The sequence below is a fragment of the Lissotriton vulgaris genome, chromosome 4_1 (genome assembly GCF_964263255.1).
Source record: "Lissotriton vulgaris chromosome 4_1, aLisVul1.2, whole genome shotgun sequence".
Lineage (NCBI taxonomy): Eukaryota > Metazoa > Chordata > Amphibia > Caudata > Salamandridae > Lissotriton > Lissotriton vulgaris.
The window spans coordinates 896,967,163-896,988,019 of record NC_141691.1 but is presented as its reverse complement, the minus strand read 5'-3'; the positions used below and the strand labels follow the sequence as shown (position 1 = coordinate 896,988,019).

At 45.2% G+C, this 20,857-nt stretch overlaps 1 protein-coding gene across 3 annotated transcripts in view; it reads right to left on the bottom strand.

Moving 5' to 3' along the window:
• Positions 1-18,244, bottom strand: part of ZNF236 (zinc finger protein 236) — a 1,135,475-nt gene extending 1,117,231 nt beyond the window's left edge. For 2 of the 3 annotated variants that reach the window (XM_086965180.1, XM_086965183.1), the window contains exon 1: positions 18,057-18,240. In XM_086965180.1, the coding sequence (XP_086821306.1) occupies positions 18,057-18,117 (61 nt within the window). In that variant the 5' untranslated portion in view covers positions 18,118-18,240. Of the gene's footprint in view, positions 1-18,056 lie in introns of all 3 variants that reach the window. The other variant, XM_086965182.1, reaches the window with a different exon arrangement.
• Between the last annotated feature and the right edge of the window lie 2,613 nt (positions 18,245-20,857).

The window sequence follows — 20,857 nt, the reverse complement described above, 5'->3', positions numbered from 1 at the left end:
TTGAGGGTTGGAATGCCCTTTGGGTCTGTGCAGATCTACGGACTAGCATGTTTTAGGGGTTTTCAACAACTCTTCTCTAATCTTTTCCCATGCTGAGAAGTGTTGGAGATTTGCTTCTGACAGTGGCGGACGTAGACCTTCTTCCAGAGTTGGGAGAAGAGTGGTTGATGGGAGGGTAACCTTCAAACACTCAGGTTTTCGCATGCGCAAATCTACACATGCAGATTTGCTCATGATAAACTGCAGTTCATGGATATTTTCCGGGAGTGCATTTCTTGCCCTACTTCTGTAGATTCTTGTGAATTCACAAAAGCCTTATAGCTGCACTTAATGCAAGGACATATACCAGGGGTGCACTTTTGAGACTTTATTTAGTAATCGGGCCACTAGTTTGGTCTGGCGTTGACCACAACCTTTTGTCTTCATTAAAATTCTCTCCCCCTCTCTCTGTGTCGGCTGGCTTCGCTGTGGGTGGCAGTGTTTGGCTCTTTCATGGGGAGTATGTTGGCACAGAGTGGTTTTGTTCAGTGGCAGTAACTGGTGTGGCAGTGTGCTTTTTTCAGACCAATTTTTTTTAGTTGCTTTTGCCAATGTTTGTTATAATAGTGAGGGCCCGGCAGCTCTCACATCAAGGCGGCTTTACAGAAACCATGCCAAAACAAGTCACGTTTTGGCAAAACTAGAGGGCTGACCACTAATTTCAGACCTACTGGCTTTGCCAGTGCTTGTTTATTTTTTTGTTTCTCATGATCTTATTGAAACTGGTTACACTGATTTTCCAATACGAGTGTTTTTGCGAAATACTAGCATGCATCAACACATTTTACTAAATAATGCTGCAAAGAAACGGTACACACACAGAGCCAGCCGCACACACACACACACACACACACACACACACACAGAGCCAGCCGCACACACACACACACACAGCCAGCCGCACACACACAGAGCCAGCCGCACACACACACACAGAGCCAGCCAAGGCTGCAAATAAGATAAAAAGTAACTGGGTATACGATGGTTAGCTAGCCATGTTTAATGCTAGTTTAAAGCTAGCTTACCACGGTTGGTTTGTAGCATGGCCACCTGTTTGAATGATAGATTTACCATTTGCATTATGCTTCTATTCCTATGTTTATATTTTTCCAACTTTTCTCTTTTGAAAGTTTGGCCTAAGCCATTCTTAAGCTTTTCACTGTGACAGTGTGCCCTAGCTGATGTATCCGTTCTGGGTCAAGCAGATTCCCTTCTCTCAGTTTTAGGAACTAGACCTGCCCAAACAATCACTGAAGTTCAGCTTTCTTGAGTGATCCCGCTAGAGAGGAGAGCTGACAGCCTATGTGCACAATCCTATGGCATCTTCCCATTGTAGGTTAAGCAGGACCCATAGGTCTAGAAATGCTGCACTATTAACCCTTATCCTTGCACCCTTAAATACCCTTTGAATCGCCTCTCCTCTCCTTAAATCAAACTACATCTATATGTTTTTTCCTGGCAGAGACACAGAACTCCGCACAGGAGGATCTCTGTCAAAGATTTTAAGTCCTTCCCTTTTGGTAAATTATGAATCATGTACTGGTGAGGGGGCGAGGCGGAACACCATTTGTGGGGTGGGGTTGAGGGTGTGCCCCTTTCTGAACCTGCCCTCCGAAGGCCCCTTTGCCAGATCCCATCAGCTGAGTGGTGATTGTAAATGCTGACCCACGAAATGACCAAAATCCTCCCTCGGACTGGATGACAGCCAGTGCCTGTGACGTCAGACATGTATTTCCTCCCTCTACACCAGTATCCTTGTGTAATTAACTGGTGCTCATATAAAGCGCTGCAATACCTTCGGGTAGAGTACGTGCTATTAAAACGGCAAAGATTAAAAAAAAACGCATGCGCGTGACAGTTGATGTAATAGCAAATGTGTGCACGTAAACTTCGTAGTGTTTTGTGCTTCCGATCCTCCCAGAGTCCTTCCTCTAGCATCAGGGATGTGGAATTCCTATAGCCCAACGCCCAGGACATATTGTTTGGGGTCAAGGGCAACAAGTTTTAATGTGTATTTTGTCCTTGGGACAAGTAGGCCCAACCCCCTGCAGCACAAACCCATTGGCTGCCAGTTTGTAGTAGCACATTAAGGGCAAGGGAAGGTCACTGCCTGAAGTAAAGTTATTATTTGTTTGCCTATGTTAATGCTGTTCAAACTTGTATTCATGGTTCATTAATTGAAATCCTTTATTATTAGGGTGAGTGCTCTAAGTAAATGTAAGTTCTGACTGCACTACTGACAGTGGTTACAGTATAAAAATGTGTACTCACGGTTTCAAAGTTTAGTAATATGAGGCTATGCATAATGCACCCAGAATGCTATCTGATTAGATGCAAATATTTGCAGAAGCTTGAGAGCAAGATTAATGACTCTTTGCTTTCAATATAAAATGTTCCTAAAAAAATGAAAGTAGGAAAAAAAAACATTTTGCTAAACTACTGTGAAATTTCAGGTACCGTTAAGTGTCTTGTAAAAAAGTATTATCTTTTGGTTGGGAATCCCTTGTCTTTAAGAAGCGTCTCGTAATGTCTTTGGTAAAGATCACAGCTGAGCCGGGTTATAGTAGGTCCAACTCATTGGTAGAGAGTGAAGATCCCAACGTCCATGGCATCGTAACCGCATCCGCTCCAAAGACATCACGAGACGCTTCTTAAAGACAAGGGATTCCCAACCAAAAGATAATACTTTTTTACAAGACACTTAACACAATGCTTGTGTAAGCCTGCTGAGAAAACAACTCGCAGATAACTACCTAGATGATACGGCAGATTGAATAAAGACAGTGAATTACCTGCCCTGAAGAAGTCCGTTTGGACGAAACGCGTAGGCACCGGCTACAACATTGTTTTTACGAGGATAGAATCCATGCACTTTTTGATCCGAATAAAGAATTCATTACTCTACCACTGAAGACTCTTGATTCACCTGGATTGCCCGAATATAATGCTGTGACTATATGATGCAGTTTTCATAAAGAACATTGTTTTTTCTTGTTTATTGTACTGTATAGAAATAGATCCTTTACACTTTCGTAGAGTGCTGGACATTGTGTTGAATTTTGTATGTTTGAGACTTTTTAGTCTCAGGGAGACCTAGGGGTCTGGATCTCCTGTCCATAGCACCTAAAAATTAAGAATATTACTGTGACACTAGTGGATAGGTGCAATATCTTATAGCCTCAAACCCCTGTGCTTGGTGTATATAATTAACAATTTAACATAACTTTAAAGTTTTCTCAAGCGCGGTGTAGGCGAAACCTACAAAACTGATTAATTTGCTTCCAGCTGAAGCGGTTACGACTACACATCAAAACATAACAAGCATTAGAAATGCAATAGGTCTCGGGTTTATTTGAGTTAGAGCTAATAGCATTGTAAATGGCAATGTCTTTTAGCCATGTGTTATGGAGTGTATGCATGTGGTGTGTAGTGGAATTATGTGGGTTGGATTGGAATTGTAGCAATGGTGGCATGCTGCGCTTTAGATGAATATGTTTAAAAGTAAAGTGCACCATACTGCGATTGCTACAATAGTTAATTGTGGATGCGTTAACAATTGATGTGTGCACTGATGGCTGGTGGTGTGTGTGCCTGTAGAAATTGTGCACTGATGGCTGGTGGTGTGTGTGCTTAGTGGAAGCTTGCACTGCCGGCTTGAGGTGTGTGTGCTTGGTGGAAACGTGCACCGATGGCTGGTGGTGTGTGTGCCTGGTAAAAGGGTGCACAGACGGCTGGAGGTGTGTGTGCCTGGTGAAAGCGTGCACTGAGGTCTGGTGTTGTGTGCCTGGTGGAAGCCTGCACTGACAACTGATGGTGTTTGTGCCCGGTGAAAGCGTGCACTGACGGCTGGTGGTGTTTGTGCCCGGTGAAAGTGTGCAGTGTCTCCTTGCACCATGATGCGTCATACTGTATATATGACGCATCATTGGTGTCGCAAGGAGGGCGCAGTGAAAAGTGACGCATAGCTGTTTTCACGCAGCGATGCTTCACTTTTCATAAATGAGGCCCCTAGTTCCCATAAGATTGCAGCCTTATTAGTAGTGAAGGACCCAAATCCTACCCAACTAATAATATCCCACTTTCTCACACAGACAAACGCAGTCTGCAATTTTCTATGAAGTTAAAAAAAAACACGTGTTTTTGGCTATTTCTTTAACATTCATTCACCCTCGTAAAGTAAGGACTATGATAGAGAGGGTTTCATTGTTTTGCTTCTTTACAGGAACTTCGGCTGTCTTGACTCTAGTCCCTTTCTGTCTGCCTGTGCCCTCTGCCATAGCCCCAAACATGACTGATTGCATCGTCGTTGCCAATAAATAATTTATGATAATGGAGTAACAACTATTCTGTGGACCTAGGTTGAGAGCTACTATGTTTACCTACAGGTCTTAGACAGGCAAGGAAGTGCCAGCATCCTGGATACAGTATCATGCACGCAATGAAAATGCAGGCCCTATAGTAATGAGAGTAAATGTTCAAACATAAGGATATTCTCAAATGTATGTAACAGGATCACCAATGAAAGCCAATAATTCTGGAAACTAAATAGAAACCAAATTTTGCAGCTGTTGCGTCTACTACATGGAAATGTGAACCTCACAAACCAAAAATCTAATTATTTTGCTAGTACGTATTTTTCTGTTGCTACCCAACTGATCAAATCTCTCCGAATTTATTGTAAGCACATTGTGTTTGTATCCTACCCCATGTTCTCATTTTGGCGGGCTCGTCTTTTGTAAATTGGCTGTGAAATTACATACTTTATTTTTCGATGTTTGGCCACTCGCTGTTTGATGAAGTGTGAACGGTGAAACCTGCAGTTATTTCATCCCCGATTGCCTCACCCCGGCCCCGCAGCCCCTCCACACCCAGAGTCGTTATGTTTTACCAGCGCTAATTTATGAAACCACATATCCAGCGTATTCCCGAGCAGCGAACCAGCACTTTTGCTTTCATAGGTTAATATATTTTTAAGTCCAACGCCAAATTCTCTCCATGCTCTTTCGGCGTCGGCGGCCCTACAGTTTTAGTAGGCTTAAAATATCAAAGGTAGTTTGCCAGTGTCCTCATACAACTCCACGTCCCCGAAGACCGGGTCCCTGGCAGGCGGTGGCCCGTATTCAGCTGCGCCCTCACACAGACGCCATGAGGCATCTTTCAGCGGGGTGTCGGGTTTGCTAAGAGCACTAAACTGAATTCCTTCATGGTCTGCCACCTTGACTTTATTAAAGGTGTTGGGCTGCAATAATAACCAGAGATGGAGAAGTCTCCTTCACTGGTCATAAATTACACTCCGCCTTCGCAGTGGCTGATCGTGACAGCTTCTCTCAGTCGGCAACAAACTTGGGCCTGTATTCCTGGGCGCGCGAGCGCCCTGCTAATAAATCCTCGGCATGTTCGATCGGAGCGCGTTCTATGTTTATATTTTCTTTGTATGTAATAAATGCATAGAGAAAAATGCGCTTGAAAACTACCCTTCGAGATTCCATTGCATAATGTTTTATAATAATTTTTAATTTGCGAAATGTGTCACGATATTTTGGTAGTTCTAAGTTAAGTGAAAAATAAAATACGAAGTCCTCATATATTACAATGTATTTTGCTTCAGAATATAAACAAGCATTTGCAATGCAATAGGTCTCGCATTTGTTGGAGTTGGAGCTATTGGCATTGTAAATATTTTTGTTGCAGTGGAGTGATTTTTTAAATTAAAAAGTGCACACTATATCATACTCTGAGCTTTTATAGCAAATATACAGTAAAGCATTGGCTATATTAACGTAAAGGGTGTGAATGGATGAATAAAAATACAAAAAAATAATCTTAAAATGCAAGGTGCAATGTGTAGTAGGTGACAGGGACTACCTATTATTTAATAAACATACAAATTTAAAAGCAAACACAGAGTGTGGAACCTGCAAACTTTAGGAAAGTGGCTGGCACCAGCGTGGTGACAGTTACATAGGGGTTTCTTTTTCAGTATATATATATGTGCAAATGCACCAGGACATGGTGTCCCCTATGTTTTACTTTACCATTTTAAGATGGTTAGACACCCATCTTGGAGAGCAGCGAGGTAGGACCTGTCTTAGCTGCGTGTAAAATAAATAAATAAATAACACATAGGAGGGGCACAGGATGCAATAAACTTTGGGGAGTCACGGTGCCACATGTAGATGGTAGGGGGTAGATGTGAATTGTGAGTAGCAGACAGGGGAGAGAGTAAGAAGAAACATGCACTAAAGGGTGTTGGATTTAAATTACATAAAAAATCCGGGGTTTACTAGGATATCGCCTCAAAAAAAGTTTGTCAAGTACTGTGTTTTTCCCTAATTTGCAGAGGTTTGCAAAGAAACCTTTTGTGCTGACTTTGCTAACAATCCCGATGAGAATGCCAACTTAGTCCAGATTCTCTCCTTTATAGCCCCCAAATACCTGTGTATCTGTTAAATAGGGGGATGCAATATTTAAGAATTATTGCTCACGCTAGACGAAAGAACTACTATAAAAACAAGACCTATATTTAATAAATAATAATAAAGGAGTTTATAAAGCGCCTGGTGACGCCATCCCGGCGTGTCCCCGCGCTGTGGAGAGAGCAGCAGGAGAAAGTGAGAGACCTATAGGGTATAAAGGTGGGTTTTTAAGAGTTTCCTAAATATTGTCTCAGTCTCTGCCAGTCTGATGTTCAGTGGGAGAGAGTTCCAATTTTTGGCCGCCAGCGCGCGAAAGGAGCGCCCTCCCATTCTGGCCTTGTTTATCCGGGGGGCTTTAAGAAGACCAATTCCCCTGGAGCGAAGTGCTCTGTTGGGTACGTAGGGGATAGCAAGATCCTTCAGGTATTCAGGGGCTTTCTGAGAGGTTATCCTGTAACATATTAGGAGCGCTTTGAACAGGATCCTCTTTTTTATAGGGAGCCAATGAAGAGCAGCCAAGGTGGGCTTAGAGGCAGCTCTTTTGGGTAGCCTGAGGACTAGCCGCGCTGCCGTGTTCTGGAGAACCTGCAGATTTCTGATGTGATTCTCTGTAGTCCCTAAGAGTAGCACATTACCATAATCGATACGGGAGGTGACTAGAGCTTGGGTTATCGTGCGTCTGGCCTCTAAAGGAAGAAGGTCCAGAGTACGGTTTAAGGTCTTCAGCACCCCAAAGCATTTCCCTACTAGCTTATGGACGTGGCTATCAAAGGAAAGCTTGGGATCGACCCATACACCCAAGTTCTTTGCTTCCTTGCAAGGAGAAGGTAGAGGGCCTAAACAAGGAGGCCACCAGTCCTGAGTCCAACTAGCCGTGTTTCCCCCTATCACAAGAACCTCTGTTTTAGAGCCATTGAGCTTCAGGCAGTGTTGGTTCATCCAGCCTGCAAGCTCCTGCATGCAGGTTTTAAAGTTTGCGGCTGCTAAGGTGGGTGCCTGGGATAGGGAGATGAGGAGTTGGGTATCGTCGGCGTAGGATACTAATTTTATGCCGTACGATTGGACCACATCCGCCAGCGGGCCATATAAAGGTTAAACAGGGTGGGGCTCAGGGCAGAGCCCTGAGGCACCCCCTGTTCTAGGGCGATGCTGTCTGAGAGGAGATTTCCTCTCTGAACCTGGAAGCTGCGAACTATGAGGAAGGCTTTGAGCCATCCGAGTGCAGCCTTGGTGACCCCAGCCTGGTTTAGACACTGTAGCAAGATGGAGTGAGCTACAGTGTCAAACGCAGCACTGAGGTCCAGCATAATGAGTGGTTATGAGAGGTTATGTAACAGTTTGCAGCACAGATTGCTAAGAAATCATGCAGTCTAAAATCATATGCAATATTTTAGAAGTCAGCGGAAATCGCATATCCTTTGCTACCACTTCCCATGACCATACTCTGTTTAGCTGTATGGTGGTCCTGCACACAGGTTACTTGCCAATGGAATATTTTTGGCAATTTGTATATCATTTGGTCCTATCATTTCACATGTGAATGTGCCCTACTTAGCAGGCTGCAGCAACTCGAGAGGTTCTAACATGAGAAGTCCACAGCATAAAAAACAAGATAAACCCGCCCGCAGAACAGCACTGTAACGCTGAGGGTCCATCTGTCCGGGCGCGCTCCTACCTCCCTCCCTGGGTGCAGCAGTCCTTGGGCTGGGCCTCCGTCATGTGACCCTGTGCTGTTGTGACCCTGGCGCCGCTGTGGGACCCTGGCCCTTGCGCCGCTGTGGGACCTGGCCTCAGCAGTTGTGCTCTCCATCCCCTTCCAGCCTCCCCATGCAAGACCTGAGCCCCCAGTGGCCTCTGGGGTAGGCCTGTGCCGTTACGAGTCCCCGGGCTCGGGTCTGCGCCATTATGTGCCCTGGACCGGGCCTACATATTCTCTTCTCCCTAGGCTGGGCTTGCGTGAGCCTGGGCCAGAGCTACCACGTCCTGTGGGGCTGGACCGAAGCCACTGGACCCCCAGTTACACCACGCAGTCTTGTGACGATGGCTGGGCTCAGAGGTCTGCGCCACTGTGTGACCCTGGGCTGGGCAGGAGACTGTTCGATCCTGGGTAGCAGTGTGCTGGGCTTGTGCCATTGTGTGGCCCAATCTCGTTTATTATAGAAAGATTAGGGAACCAGTGAGTGCAACGACTGTTGAAAATATTAAGGAGTTCCCAATGTTGCAAAGCCTGTGTGAACAGTGCAGGTGTGTAAGCAAATATCCGACCCTCTCACACATGGACATACCCTACCATACACGTATGGCAGAGCAGCGGGGGACTAAACAAGTAACTTGTTGCTTCACTCTGGCACCTGAATTTCTAATGCGCTTTCTACCATTAGCAGCAGCATCGAAGAGCTTTCTTAATCTGGCTGCCCTTTCATATGATGGGCGTTCACGTCGTCCGGTTGTACTTGTGTGTGTCTGCAACGTTAGTTACCCTTTAATTTAGAAGTAAATTTAGTTCGACCCTATTCAAGAACTTTGTAGTATGACAAGTCTTCTCCGGTACAAGGTGCAGTTTTTGGGAAGTCACGACACTGTGGTCTGCGGCACCATTAAATGTGCGGCAGAAAAAAAAGACCAGGAACGTACGGCAATATTTTTTTCCGAAAACCTAAATCTCTGGAAAAAAACAAACCTTTTTGTATTATTTTCCTGAATGCCACAACACTACGGAGAATGAGAGAGTGTTCGAATGTGTGCACGCATTTGCAGGCGTGCTCCCGCACGCGTGCTCCTGTGCCATAGGGAATATGTGTAAATCGCTTTCCGTAATCCCACCTGTTGCAAAACATGTTTGTAGTGGCATTAGCTGCTTTACTCGTGCAGAAATGTAACGCTCAATTGATTATACGACTTGTATTAATTGCGACATCACGTCCATATCTTGGCTAGCCATCGCATCTCTTTGCACGTGCGTCATGCTCATAGCACAATGCAACCAGGGGCACGTGGTTGTGTGCAAGGATCGTGGTCGTCTGATAGTTACATGTTCAGTTCGCTCACATTGATCAATAAGTGAGATTGATGTGCGGCACAGCGCATCCCATACGTGAAGCTCCATGCTCTTATCTGTAACCGGGTAGCACTAAAATACATCACATCTGGCTGTGGTGCATAAAAGAAAACTTCATGTCCGCCTGTGATAAGCACCTCAAAAGCTCACATCTGCCCGCCCTGCACTCAAGAGCACAGCACACCTACCTGCCATAAACTCTGCAGCAGCTCGTAACTTCCCTGGTGCACGGAAGAGCACCATATGTCCACACTTGGTGCACTCAGTGACACTTTACCCCTGCCCAGGGTGCACTCCGTTACACCTCACATCGATCCACATCTGCCAATCGTGCAAGTAAGAGCACCGCACATTCATCCACGTAACTCTGCTCACCTCCAGGCTGACCCTCGTGTGCCTTTCATTCACCACCGCAGCCCAGGAGTTTCTTGAAGTTCCCGCCGGGCCGCCGCGCTGCCTGCGACGACCCGGAAGCGGTTGGGCAGCCGGCCAATTGCAGCGCGGCCCCAACCGGAAGTCCCGCCCCCCAGCGTGCCACGAGAGAGAAGCCACTGTCCGAGGAGCCCCGAGGGCTCCTGATCGAGTCCCGGTCCCGAGATGGGGGACCGGGTTAGAAGAGCGGCCGGGCGCATAAGGAAGGCGGGCTCTCATGTGATGAGAGAGCCCCGCAAAGCGCAACCGCCGCCCGAGAGGCACGCCGAGCACCGCCAGAACAGGTGAGTGTGTTGAGGAGGAGGAGGGGTGAGTGGGGGTGGGGTGTGCGTGTGTGTCTGTTGTAGTGTGTCTGTGCGTGCGTGTGTGTGTCTGTGCGTGCGTGTGTCTGTGCATGCGTGTGTCTGTCTGCGCGTGTGTCTGTTTAAGGGGGGGTGCGTGTGTGTGTGTATGCAGTGTGTGTATGTGCGCATGCGTGCGTGAGCCTTTCTTTAAGGGGGGTGCGTGTGTGTGTATGTGCGCATGCGTGCGGGAGCCTTTCTGTGCATGGGAATATCAGGCACGGCAACGCAACGTGCGCGCTCACGAGCTACAATCTCCAGGAGGACAAGCTTGTCACAGTCTGCAGTCCACATTCCCCGGAAAGCGGCGACATTAGTTGTCTCCCTAGACAGCAAAGCTTCGCTTTGCTTTCGTCTAGGCGAGACCTGAAAAACGAGCAGTGGTGCGCGCCCGTAGCCCCGAGCCCTAAAAACTCGAGACTGGTGCACGCGCGCCCAGCATCTGTCTTCAATTACCGCGAGCCCTGACAGCCGCCATAATTGAAGAAATATGCCCTTCTGCTGCGCGTGTCCGCACAGAATATGCAATAGGCGGAGCTACTCTACCGCCTATGGCCTATTGCAGGCTCTCTTCCGAAAAGACACGCACGAGAAGGCCAATCGAAATGCAGCTGGAAAAAAAAAAGACAAAAATTCACGAGCAGCCAGGAATTTGTTAGGTAGCTTTTCGGAGACGCTAACTGAAGTACTCTTGGGCTCCGCCCACACTGCTACGCAGTGTGACGTAGGCCAGAGCCCTAAAAACTGTGGAAATTTGCCAGTTATACTTCACTCTGCATCCATAACTCCACAGTGCAGTGCTCTTGTCCTCCCTCCGTCCACGAGTCACAACCCCCTGCTCGATCCCTCACTCCCACTGCTCACACCATCCCCCTTAGTGAAGACAACCACCTCCTCCAAAGGGACCGTAACCCCCCTCCCTCCCTATCCCCCGCCTATCCGAACTCGAAACACGAATCAGACCCTCATACTCCGACTATTCCCCCTAACAATAACTCGCCCCGCAGCCCCTCCCCCCTCCCTGCCCTTGCCCAAAAGTTTCCTAAAGCCAATTCCGTGCCTCCCTCTCCCGTCTCACCTCTCAACAGTAACTCGCCCCAAACCCCCTCTCCCTCACTAGTCCTCCCACAACCGAACTCTAACTTGGACCCGGTCCCCCGGTCACAGACCCCCCAATCCGACGTCCTGCCCAATTACCCATCCCATGCCAAACCCAACTTCACCCACTCGCCCCCCTCCTCCCCAGCACTTAAACTGACACAACGACAGGACTTTCTAGAAGCCCAGATCGCGACTCTGATCTTTGGCCTGAAGGAAACCCTATCCTCCCTTGAGAAACTCCAGCTTCCCTCCCCGAACGTTCCACCTCCTCACCTCCAGCCGCCTCCCGCTAGGACTGACTCTCGTACTCACAATGGGTCCAAGCCCCCCACAGGCTCCCAGCCTCTTCTCTCCAATCCCAGGACTGAGTCGCGAGTCGACAGTCCTAGAAGATCGGTTCCCTCCCTTTCGCCACAAGATGTGATCTCCCTCATCTCCTCCTATGAAACCCCTCCTAATCAGCCAGCCCAAGAAATTCCCCCTGACCACTCACCCTCCTTCTCCTCAATTCAAGTCATCACTGGAGTGGGAAGGGACCCGCCCCGCCGAAAAACTGCCAGACCTCCACCCTATCTCTCCTCCTTACCCAGAGCTACTTCTGTCAACCCTATCTTGAAGACTGACCCCCAAATCAACTGTATGCTCATCAATTGCCGATCCGCCGTCAAACATGCAACAGAAATAGCCGAAACCATTCTCTCCCATGACCTGGAAGTAGCCTTCATCACTGAAACATGGCTAAACACTCTATCCAGCCCCATCATGGACACGCTGGTGCCGCCCTGTGTCTCAATTATACACAAAGACAGGCCCGTACACAAAGTTGGCGGAATAGCTCTTATCCACAAAAGTGACCTCTCCATCACTGAATCTCCCTCCGTCATTTACAACTCCTTTGAATGCCTTTCGGTCAACCTCAATTCACCCCACCTCCCTTCACTCCAATGCCTTCTCCTCTATCATCCCCCGGGCAACACCTCAGAATTCGGCGCTCAGCTGACGGATCTGATCACGCAAACCGCTCTCAACAGTGATTTCAGAATAATTCTGCGCGACTTTAACCTAAGATGGAATGTATTTAAAAAAAACGCTCATCCAATCCCTTACCACCCTTATCCATGACCATGACATGACCCAGCACTGCACAGAGGAAACCCACCACAGAGGAGCAACCTTAGATGCTATCATCACGGATAGAAAGACAATCTCAATTGACCACATCATCCCAGTGGACTGGTCAGACCATCACGCCATCCTCTTTCATATCAATCATTCGGCGCTGTCCGTCCCTCCCACTCAAACCTGCCCCAAGTGGACCAGAAACTTTTCGAGAGTCCCCCCTGACAAGCTAGAAAAGGGCCTCAGCTCACTCCTTCCGAACTCAACGGAACTCCTTTCAACCGCGGAACTCACTTCGCTTTATCATTCCAACCTGGAGCTCGTCCTAGACCAGCTGGCACAGAGGAAACTAAAAAAACAAAGAAACATTCCCTCCAGATCCTGGTTCTCCACTGTCATTAACGATGAAAGAAGACACCTAAGATCCCTGGAAAGAACCTGGAGGTCCAACCCCTCCTCCCACAACCGGGACCAGCTCAAGGCAGCCCGCAAAAGCTACTATAACCTTATCAAGAACAAAAAGTCGTCCTTCTTCTGTGCGGCCCTTGACAACGCCAAAAACCGCCCCAAAGAACTTTTCGACATCATCAAGAACCAAATCTCTATTCCTGTAACAGTAGACATGGTGGCGTCCAAATCCCAATGTGTCGACTTTGCCATCTTCTTCAACGAAAAAATTGCCAAAATTGATCGATCACTCGGCACTATGCCCTCCTTCCACCCCTCTGCAACTTCCCATTTAGGACCAACAAACACATCCACTCGCTGGTCCTCCTTCCAACCTATCAAGGTTGAACTGATCAGCAATCTCATAGCCACCGCCAAACTCTCAACTCACTCCCTCGATCAGCTTCCCCCGAGATTGACCAAAGACTTGAAGCTCACTCTAGCCCCTATCTGGGCCAAGATCATCAACAGCTCTCTGGGCGAGGGCTCCATACCGGACTGCCTTAAAGTAGGTCAAGTCACGCCACTACTAAAAAAAAACGGGCCTTGACCTCCAGGATATGAACAATTTCAGACCAGTTTCGAACCTTCCACTCTTATCCAAAATCTTGGAAAAATGTGTGCTGTCGCAACTATCCCAGCACTTAGAGAACACGAATCTTCTCGACCCATATCAATCAGGGTTCAGAAAAGGCTGCAGTACTGAAACCGCAATCCTTAACGTCCTGGACGATCTAAACATGTCCCTCGACTCCAACCAATGCAGCCTTCTCATCCTCTTAGACCTATCGGCTGCATTTGACACAGTTGATCATGCCCTGCTACTCAATGTCCTAAAGGAGAGAGCAGGCCTCGAAAAGACTGTCCTAAAATGGTTCTCCTCCTTTCTCAACAACCGCACACAAAGAATCAAAATTAAAAGCTGCGAATCAGACATTTTTCCCATCAGCAGAGGAGCCCCTCAAGGGTCAGTACTCTCTCCACAACTCTTCAACATCTACATGGAGCCCCTCACCTCAATTCTAAGGAAAGCTAACATCCCCTTCCACCTATATGCGGACGACACGACACTCAACTCTATCTGGAAACCACATCGATCACAGACATCCACAGACTGAACCACACACTTACCGAAGTTCAACTCATCCAACCACCTCAAACTCAATGAAGAAAAAACTGAAGTGCTCCTCATCTCAAACAAACAAAGAGGAAAACCCCCAAATTCTTGATTGGCTCAAAGCCTTAAATGCCCTGAATGTTCCTCCTGTTCCATCGAACTCCATAAAATCCCTAGGGATCACCCTTGACCCCAAACTAGTTATGAAAGAACACGTCTCAAAAACCGCCAAAAGTGCTTTCCTCAACCTGAAATTGCTCTACAAACTGAAACCATTTCTCCCCACGAAAGACCTGAAACAGGCCACGCAGGCTCTGGTACTCTCCAGAATTGACTATGGCATTGCCGCTCTGACTGGAACAGCCAAATCGCACCTACAACCTCTGACCTCTACCCTAAATGCCGCTGCAAGAATGGTCACGGGAACAAAGAAATATGAGCACATCACCCCAGCTCTGAAGGATCTGAAGTGGCTCCCTATTGACCAACGAGCCAGCTTCCGTACAGCCTGCCTCACACACAAAGCCCTGCATACAGGCAAACCTGAATACCTGGCCAACAAGCTCAAAAAGGCCGGTCAGTCTAGAAACCTCAGAAGCTCCAACACGCTCCTACTCATTCCTCTGAAATCCCAGAAACTCTCAACATCTAGCAAATCCTTTGCGGGTATTGCTCCCAAGATTTGGAACTCCATCCCCCCACACATCAGAAAGACCGCATCCTTCCCGAAATTTAAGAAATTACTCAAAATCCTCTTCCTCGAACGCTCCGGAGCATACTAGAACTCCATCTGGACTTTGAAGCTCCTTGTTCTCGGTGACCCCAGATCTGATTGACTTGCCTATGACTTTCCGCCCTGTTGCACGCTTGGCTGCTATTGTACAGACTGTACTCGCTCATGTGCCTCTTGCCTTGTTTTCCGTCCGCTATGTCTGTCTAACGCCTCTGTACTTGCTGTGAAGCGCTCTGATACCCTCGGGTCCAGCTAACGCTATACAAAACTTTTAATAAATAAATACACAACATCACTGATGACATAACTGGCAATGGAACTGTTCGCAAACTCAGTGGTCACAACATACCTTCGCTGAGTGGATCAAGTTACTGTTGAATTTTAAGCAGATTCGACAAACAGCACAAAAGTTATTAAAAGACACACCAAATTTATAAATAAATATTCAAAATCAGCTCAGCAGCCTTTTGAAATGGAAATCTCTCAAAACCTACAAAACGGATATACAACAAATGGAAAACAGGTTCCACTCAATACATGCAAAGTCTGTGTTCAGCACTTTATGCTGTACCAGACAGTCAAACTCCCTACAGGACTTAACAAGCACAGGTAGTATCAATAGTTCTGGCTTTAAAGGAATGGTGTATGGTAATGTGAAGAACTACAAGTAAATAGCATGGGAATAGATAAGCAACGTGTGGAAGCAAAGAACTGTGGAATAATATTGGTGTATATTAAAATGTTAGTTGACAGTTGCATTGTTGTGCCAGGTGTACAAATTCACATAGGTTCATCACTGCCCTCCTCCCATCTATGCTGCTGCCAGATAAAACAACATATATAACTAGATACATTAAAACACTCTGATGGAATGCCAATGTAATGCATGTGCCGCTGAAAGATCAAGCATAGGCAGATGAATAAACAAAATTATCAGATCTGTGTGGAGGGCAACTACTGTTTTTGTAGAAGTACACAACTTCTGCACAATCAAAACATGCACTCTGCCCAAAGCCCCTCTCCAGTAATGCTCACATAATTGTCTGGTGATAGCTGTGCTATCAAGACAGACTTGGCACTACTGTGTTTCTCCCAATAACTTTGTGGCCCTGGATCTATCCGCTTGAAACGTTAAAAAGATAGTCCAAGTAAAGTTACAGGGGTCGGCCAAGTTTCAGCAACTCCATCGAATGGCCTCAAAGTTATATGACATACAAAATTACAATGCTCTTTGGACCAACAAACATAACCATAACTTCACAGTCAACATCACCATTTTAAAATATATGTGTAGAATCACTGAATGAAAGCACTGAGTGACATTAAACAGGTGGCTAGTCATGGCCCACTGGTCTACTAAAAGGTGGCCTATAAAGGAAAAAGCAAATTGCCTGGCTTCAATAAAACAAAAACAAAAATCGGGCCTTATTTGGAACGTGCAGCGCTATGTTAAACTCACCGCAAAAAATACACACACATACCCTGGCTCTCAGTATAAACTAAGGCCAAGTTTTAAGTGAAGTGTCCCTTTCATAAAAGCATTCAGTGTCAAAGGCCTAGAGTACATGCAGAAGCATGCCACACATTACATTTAAACAAGGAATTTCCACTCAAGCAAGGCAAAAATTACTTGGCAATCAAAATATATAAAAGACTGAAATGTGGGAGCTGATCCAGGGAAATACAGTCGGAGTATTCGTGATAGATCAGTGAGCTGTAAGTATGCCACTGAACTATGTAGTGATCTGTAGGTCACAAAGTTTGAATTCACCAAACACATTCAGGATACCCTCCTTCAAAATGTGATAATAACACATGCTTACTTAACTCATGCAGATTTTCCAGAAAGTGCAATAGCCACGAGGACTGGCAGTTTGACAATTCCCATTTCTCCATCTACACTTCTATCAGCTCACTGATCTATCACGAATGCTCCAACTGTATTTCCCTGGATCAGCTCCCACATTTCATGCTTATACAGGAGCACCTCATTTCCACCTCGGAAAGGTCCATCATTGATGTAAAACTGCGAGTATTTCCTGGGCAAGAGATGGGCAGATATCTACAAACGAGTGTTTGAAAAGTAGTATTCTACTTCTATAGAGTATCCCACGCTTAAATCCAAAAAGGTTGCCAAACATCTAAATTTACGCTGTCATTCTGGCTGAATTTCCAACTAAGTGGACTTTACCATCAACAGATTTCAAATCCCGATTCTCTGAATTAGAATGTGATGCATCTATAAGAGTGAGCAGGGAGGGACTAGAAGGGGCAGTGACTGAGTAGAAGGATCAACGAGTGAGCAGAAGAGCAATGAAGGCGCTGAGTTTTCAGAGGGGACCGTGATCAGAAAAGCAGTCAATTTTAGAGGGGGCAGGGAGCAGAGAATCTGAGTGTGAGCAGCGTGTTAACTGAACGGATGGTGAGCACGAGAGAGCTTTGTATGAGCAGGAAGAGCAGTTATTGCTCACAGGAGACAAGAAGGATAGGTGGTCAGTGTTTAAGAAGAGGGCGATGTGCGTCAAAAGAGGTCAGCGAATGTTCAGAGAGAGCAGATGGTCACTATGTAAGCACAAGGCGAGGGCAGCAGAGTATCAATTTGTGAGGAGAAAGGAGCAGAGAGGGCATTGGGTTCTCAGGGGAACAGGTAGCAGATGAGGTAGTGTGTGCTCAGAGGGGGCAGAGAGAACGATGGGGGCGGAGAAGGTATGTATGTGCAGAGAAGGCAGCAATATCAGTTAGTGCTTAAAGGAGGCATGGAGGGGAGAAATCAATCAGAGTGTGTTCAGACAGGGCAGTGAGTGTTCAGAATGGACAGGAATCGCAGAAGGGCATTCTGTGAGCACAAGAGGCGGGAACAGAGGAGAGTAGCGTGTACATAAGGTACCAGAACAGAGATTTGGCAATTAAATTAAAAGCATTGTTCAGTCTTAAAATAGATTAAAACTGCATTAAAAAAAGTGGCTAGCCAGTATCACCAGCAGCTTTTCCGACCTAGATTTTAAAACTGGCTCATGTAGACTCGATCCCTCCAATAATGTTATCAACCTGGCTGCCATGGTGCTGCCAGCTGATAATACCAGAAGATGATAGTCACATTCGTGACATGAATCCAGTTAGCAGCTATGCCTTACTTGCCATAAATCCCTCATCATGTTATTCCCTATAAACCCTTCTCTCATTTAGACTACCTTTAATCCATCTCCAAAAACATGTACACACCGATTCCCTTCAGCCTCTTTAGTAGGTATACCTTTGCTCTCAGCATCCTCTCGGTCTGTACCGCATGTACTGAACTTCATAGATTCACTCATTTTACGGTGACCACCTATCCGTTACTTATCACGAACAATCCGTAAATAGACAGCCTGAAGTCCGCGTCCGCACTCAGTCTTTCAACGGATCTAATTTGTCCGTAATGTTAACACTTCCGGGTCGCATAACAACCAATCCCACGACCCAGCATACCATGCTAGTCGTGTAGGAGGTGGCAGTGTTGATAATATGTAAGGCCACATAGGATTGGAACACTGGAGAACGAACCAATCCGCGTGAGCCGTACAAAGTTCCGAAATTCTGATTGGGTGTTGGCTCCGCACGTGTCTTTTGTCGTGATCCGGACTCCTCCCTCGGGATTAGAGGAGACGCCTACTCTGTAGGGAGCACAGTGATGTTTGGGAGCTCCGGCTTGCGTGGTCCTGCATCTGCTGGTAGTAGTCCGGGACGAGACGGACAGGGCAAGACAGGCTAGGCTGCCCTTTCCGCCTGCTACACTGGATAAGAAAGAGATTGGGAGAGGACGGCAGACGAGCAGTATGGAACGGGGCTGTGTTGGGCCCCAGATGATGAGAGCGAAATATGGTTAGCCCACACATGACAACATTTTAAAAGTGGGAAATAAAACAAGTATTTGCAATGCAAATGGTCTCGCATTAGGAAAGTTTGAGCTATTGGTATTGTAAATGACAATTTTTTGATTTATGTGTTGGTTTTGAAAATAGCGAAATTAATAGCTTTGTCATTTACAAAGCCAATCGTTATAACTTTTGCAAATGGGACACCTATAGCATTTGTAATGCAATATGTGTTGTATTTACGTGACTTAGATGTATTGATATTACAAATAACAATGGCTTTTTTTGTTAATCATGAATACTTAACTAAAAGTTATTGTAATTTATAATGGCAATAGCTTAAACTTTTGTAAATAATTTTTGGGAAGATTCAGTGCATTTTGTTGTGAAGAAAATCCAAGAACAGAAGTGAAATATTAACATCTTTTTGTGACATTTGTAATGAAGCTTGAAACATTGAGAGAACATATTTGAACACGTTGTTGAATGGTTGCACAGATTGATGCTGTGGGGGCGAACGAGTGATGCAGTGGCTTTCAGTGATGCTGTAACGAGTGATGCAGTGGCTTTCAGTGATGCTGTGGTAGCGCATAGTGATGTTGTGGTGCCCCTGAGTGATGCTGTGGTGGTGCTGAGTGATGCTGTATGCTTTGCTATGTTTTGCTATCCTATATTTTGTTTTGTTATGCTATGCTATGTTTTGCTATCCTATGCTTTGCTATCCTATGCTTTGATGTGTTATGTTATGCTATGCTGTGTTTTGTTTTGCTATGCTATGTTTTGTTATGCTAAGCTATGTTTTGCAATGCTATGCTTTGTTATGCCACGCTTTGTTTTGCTATGCTATGTTTTGTTGTGTTGTGTTTTGTTGTGTTTGCTATGCTATATTTTGCTATGCTATGATATGTTTTGTTTTGCTACGCTATGTTTTGTTGTGTTTTGTTAAGCTATGTCTTGTGTTTTATTATGCTATGTTTTGTTATGTTATGCTTTGTTTTGTTATGCTATGTTTTGTTGTGCTATGCTTTGTTATGCTATTTTGTTGTGTTTTGCTATGCTATGCTATATTTTGTTGTGTTTTATTATGCTATGCTTTGTTTTGTTATGCTATGTTTTGTTATGCTATGTTTTGTTATGCTATGTTATGCTTTGTTATGCTATGCTAAGCTTTGTTTTGTTATGCTGTTTTGTTGTGTTTTGTTATGCTATGTTTGCTAGGATATGTTTTGTTTTGGTATACTATGTTTTGTAATGCTATGCTATCTTGTGTTGTGTTTTGATATTCTATGCTATGTTTTGTTATGCTATGTTTTGTTATGCTATGCTATGTTTTGTTATGCTATGCTATGTTTTGTTATGTTATGCTATGTTTTGTTATGTTATGCTATGTTTTGTTATGTTGTGCTATGTTTTGTTATGTTATGCTATGTTTTGTTATGTTGTGCTATGTTTTGTTATGCTATGTTTTGTTCTGCTATGTTTTGTTGTGCTTTTGTTATGCTATGCTGTGTTTTGTTATACTATGCTATGTTTTGTTTTTCTGTGCTTTATGTTATGCTATGCTTTGTTTTGTTTTCTTATGCTATGTTTTGTTATGCTATGCTATGCTATGTTTTGTTTTGCTATGCTATGTTTTGTTTTGCTATCCTATGCTTTGTTTTGTTATGCTATGCTATCTTTTGTTGTGCTATGCTTTGTTATGCTATTTTTGTTGTGTTTTGCTATGCTATGCTATATTTTGTTGTGTTTTATTATGCTATGCTTTGTTTTGCTATGCTATGTTTTGTTATGCTATGTTTTGTTATGCTATGTTATGCTAAGCTTTGTTTTGTTCTGCTGTTTTGTTGTGTTTTGTTATGCTATGCTATGCTTTATGCTATGCTGTTTTGTTTTGTTATGCTATGTTTTGTTATGCTAAGCTATGTTGTGTTTTCTTATGCTATGCTTTGTTGTGTTTTGCTATGTTTTGTTTTGTTATGCTATGCTGTTTTGTTTTGCTATCCTATGTTTTGTTATGCTATGCTATCCTATGCTTTGTTATGTTATGTTATGCTGTGTTTTGTTATGCTGTGTTTTGTTATGCTATGCATTGCTGTGTTTTGCTATGCTATGCTTTGTTATGCTATGCTGTTTTGTGTTTTATTATGCTATGCTTTGTTTTGCTATGTTATGCTATGTTTTGTTATGCTATGCTTTGTTT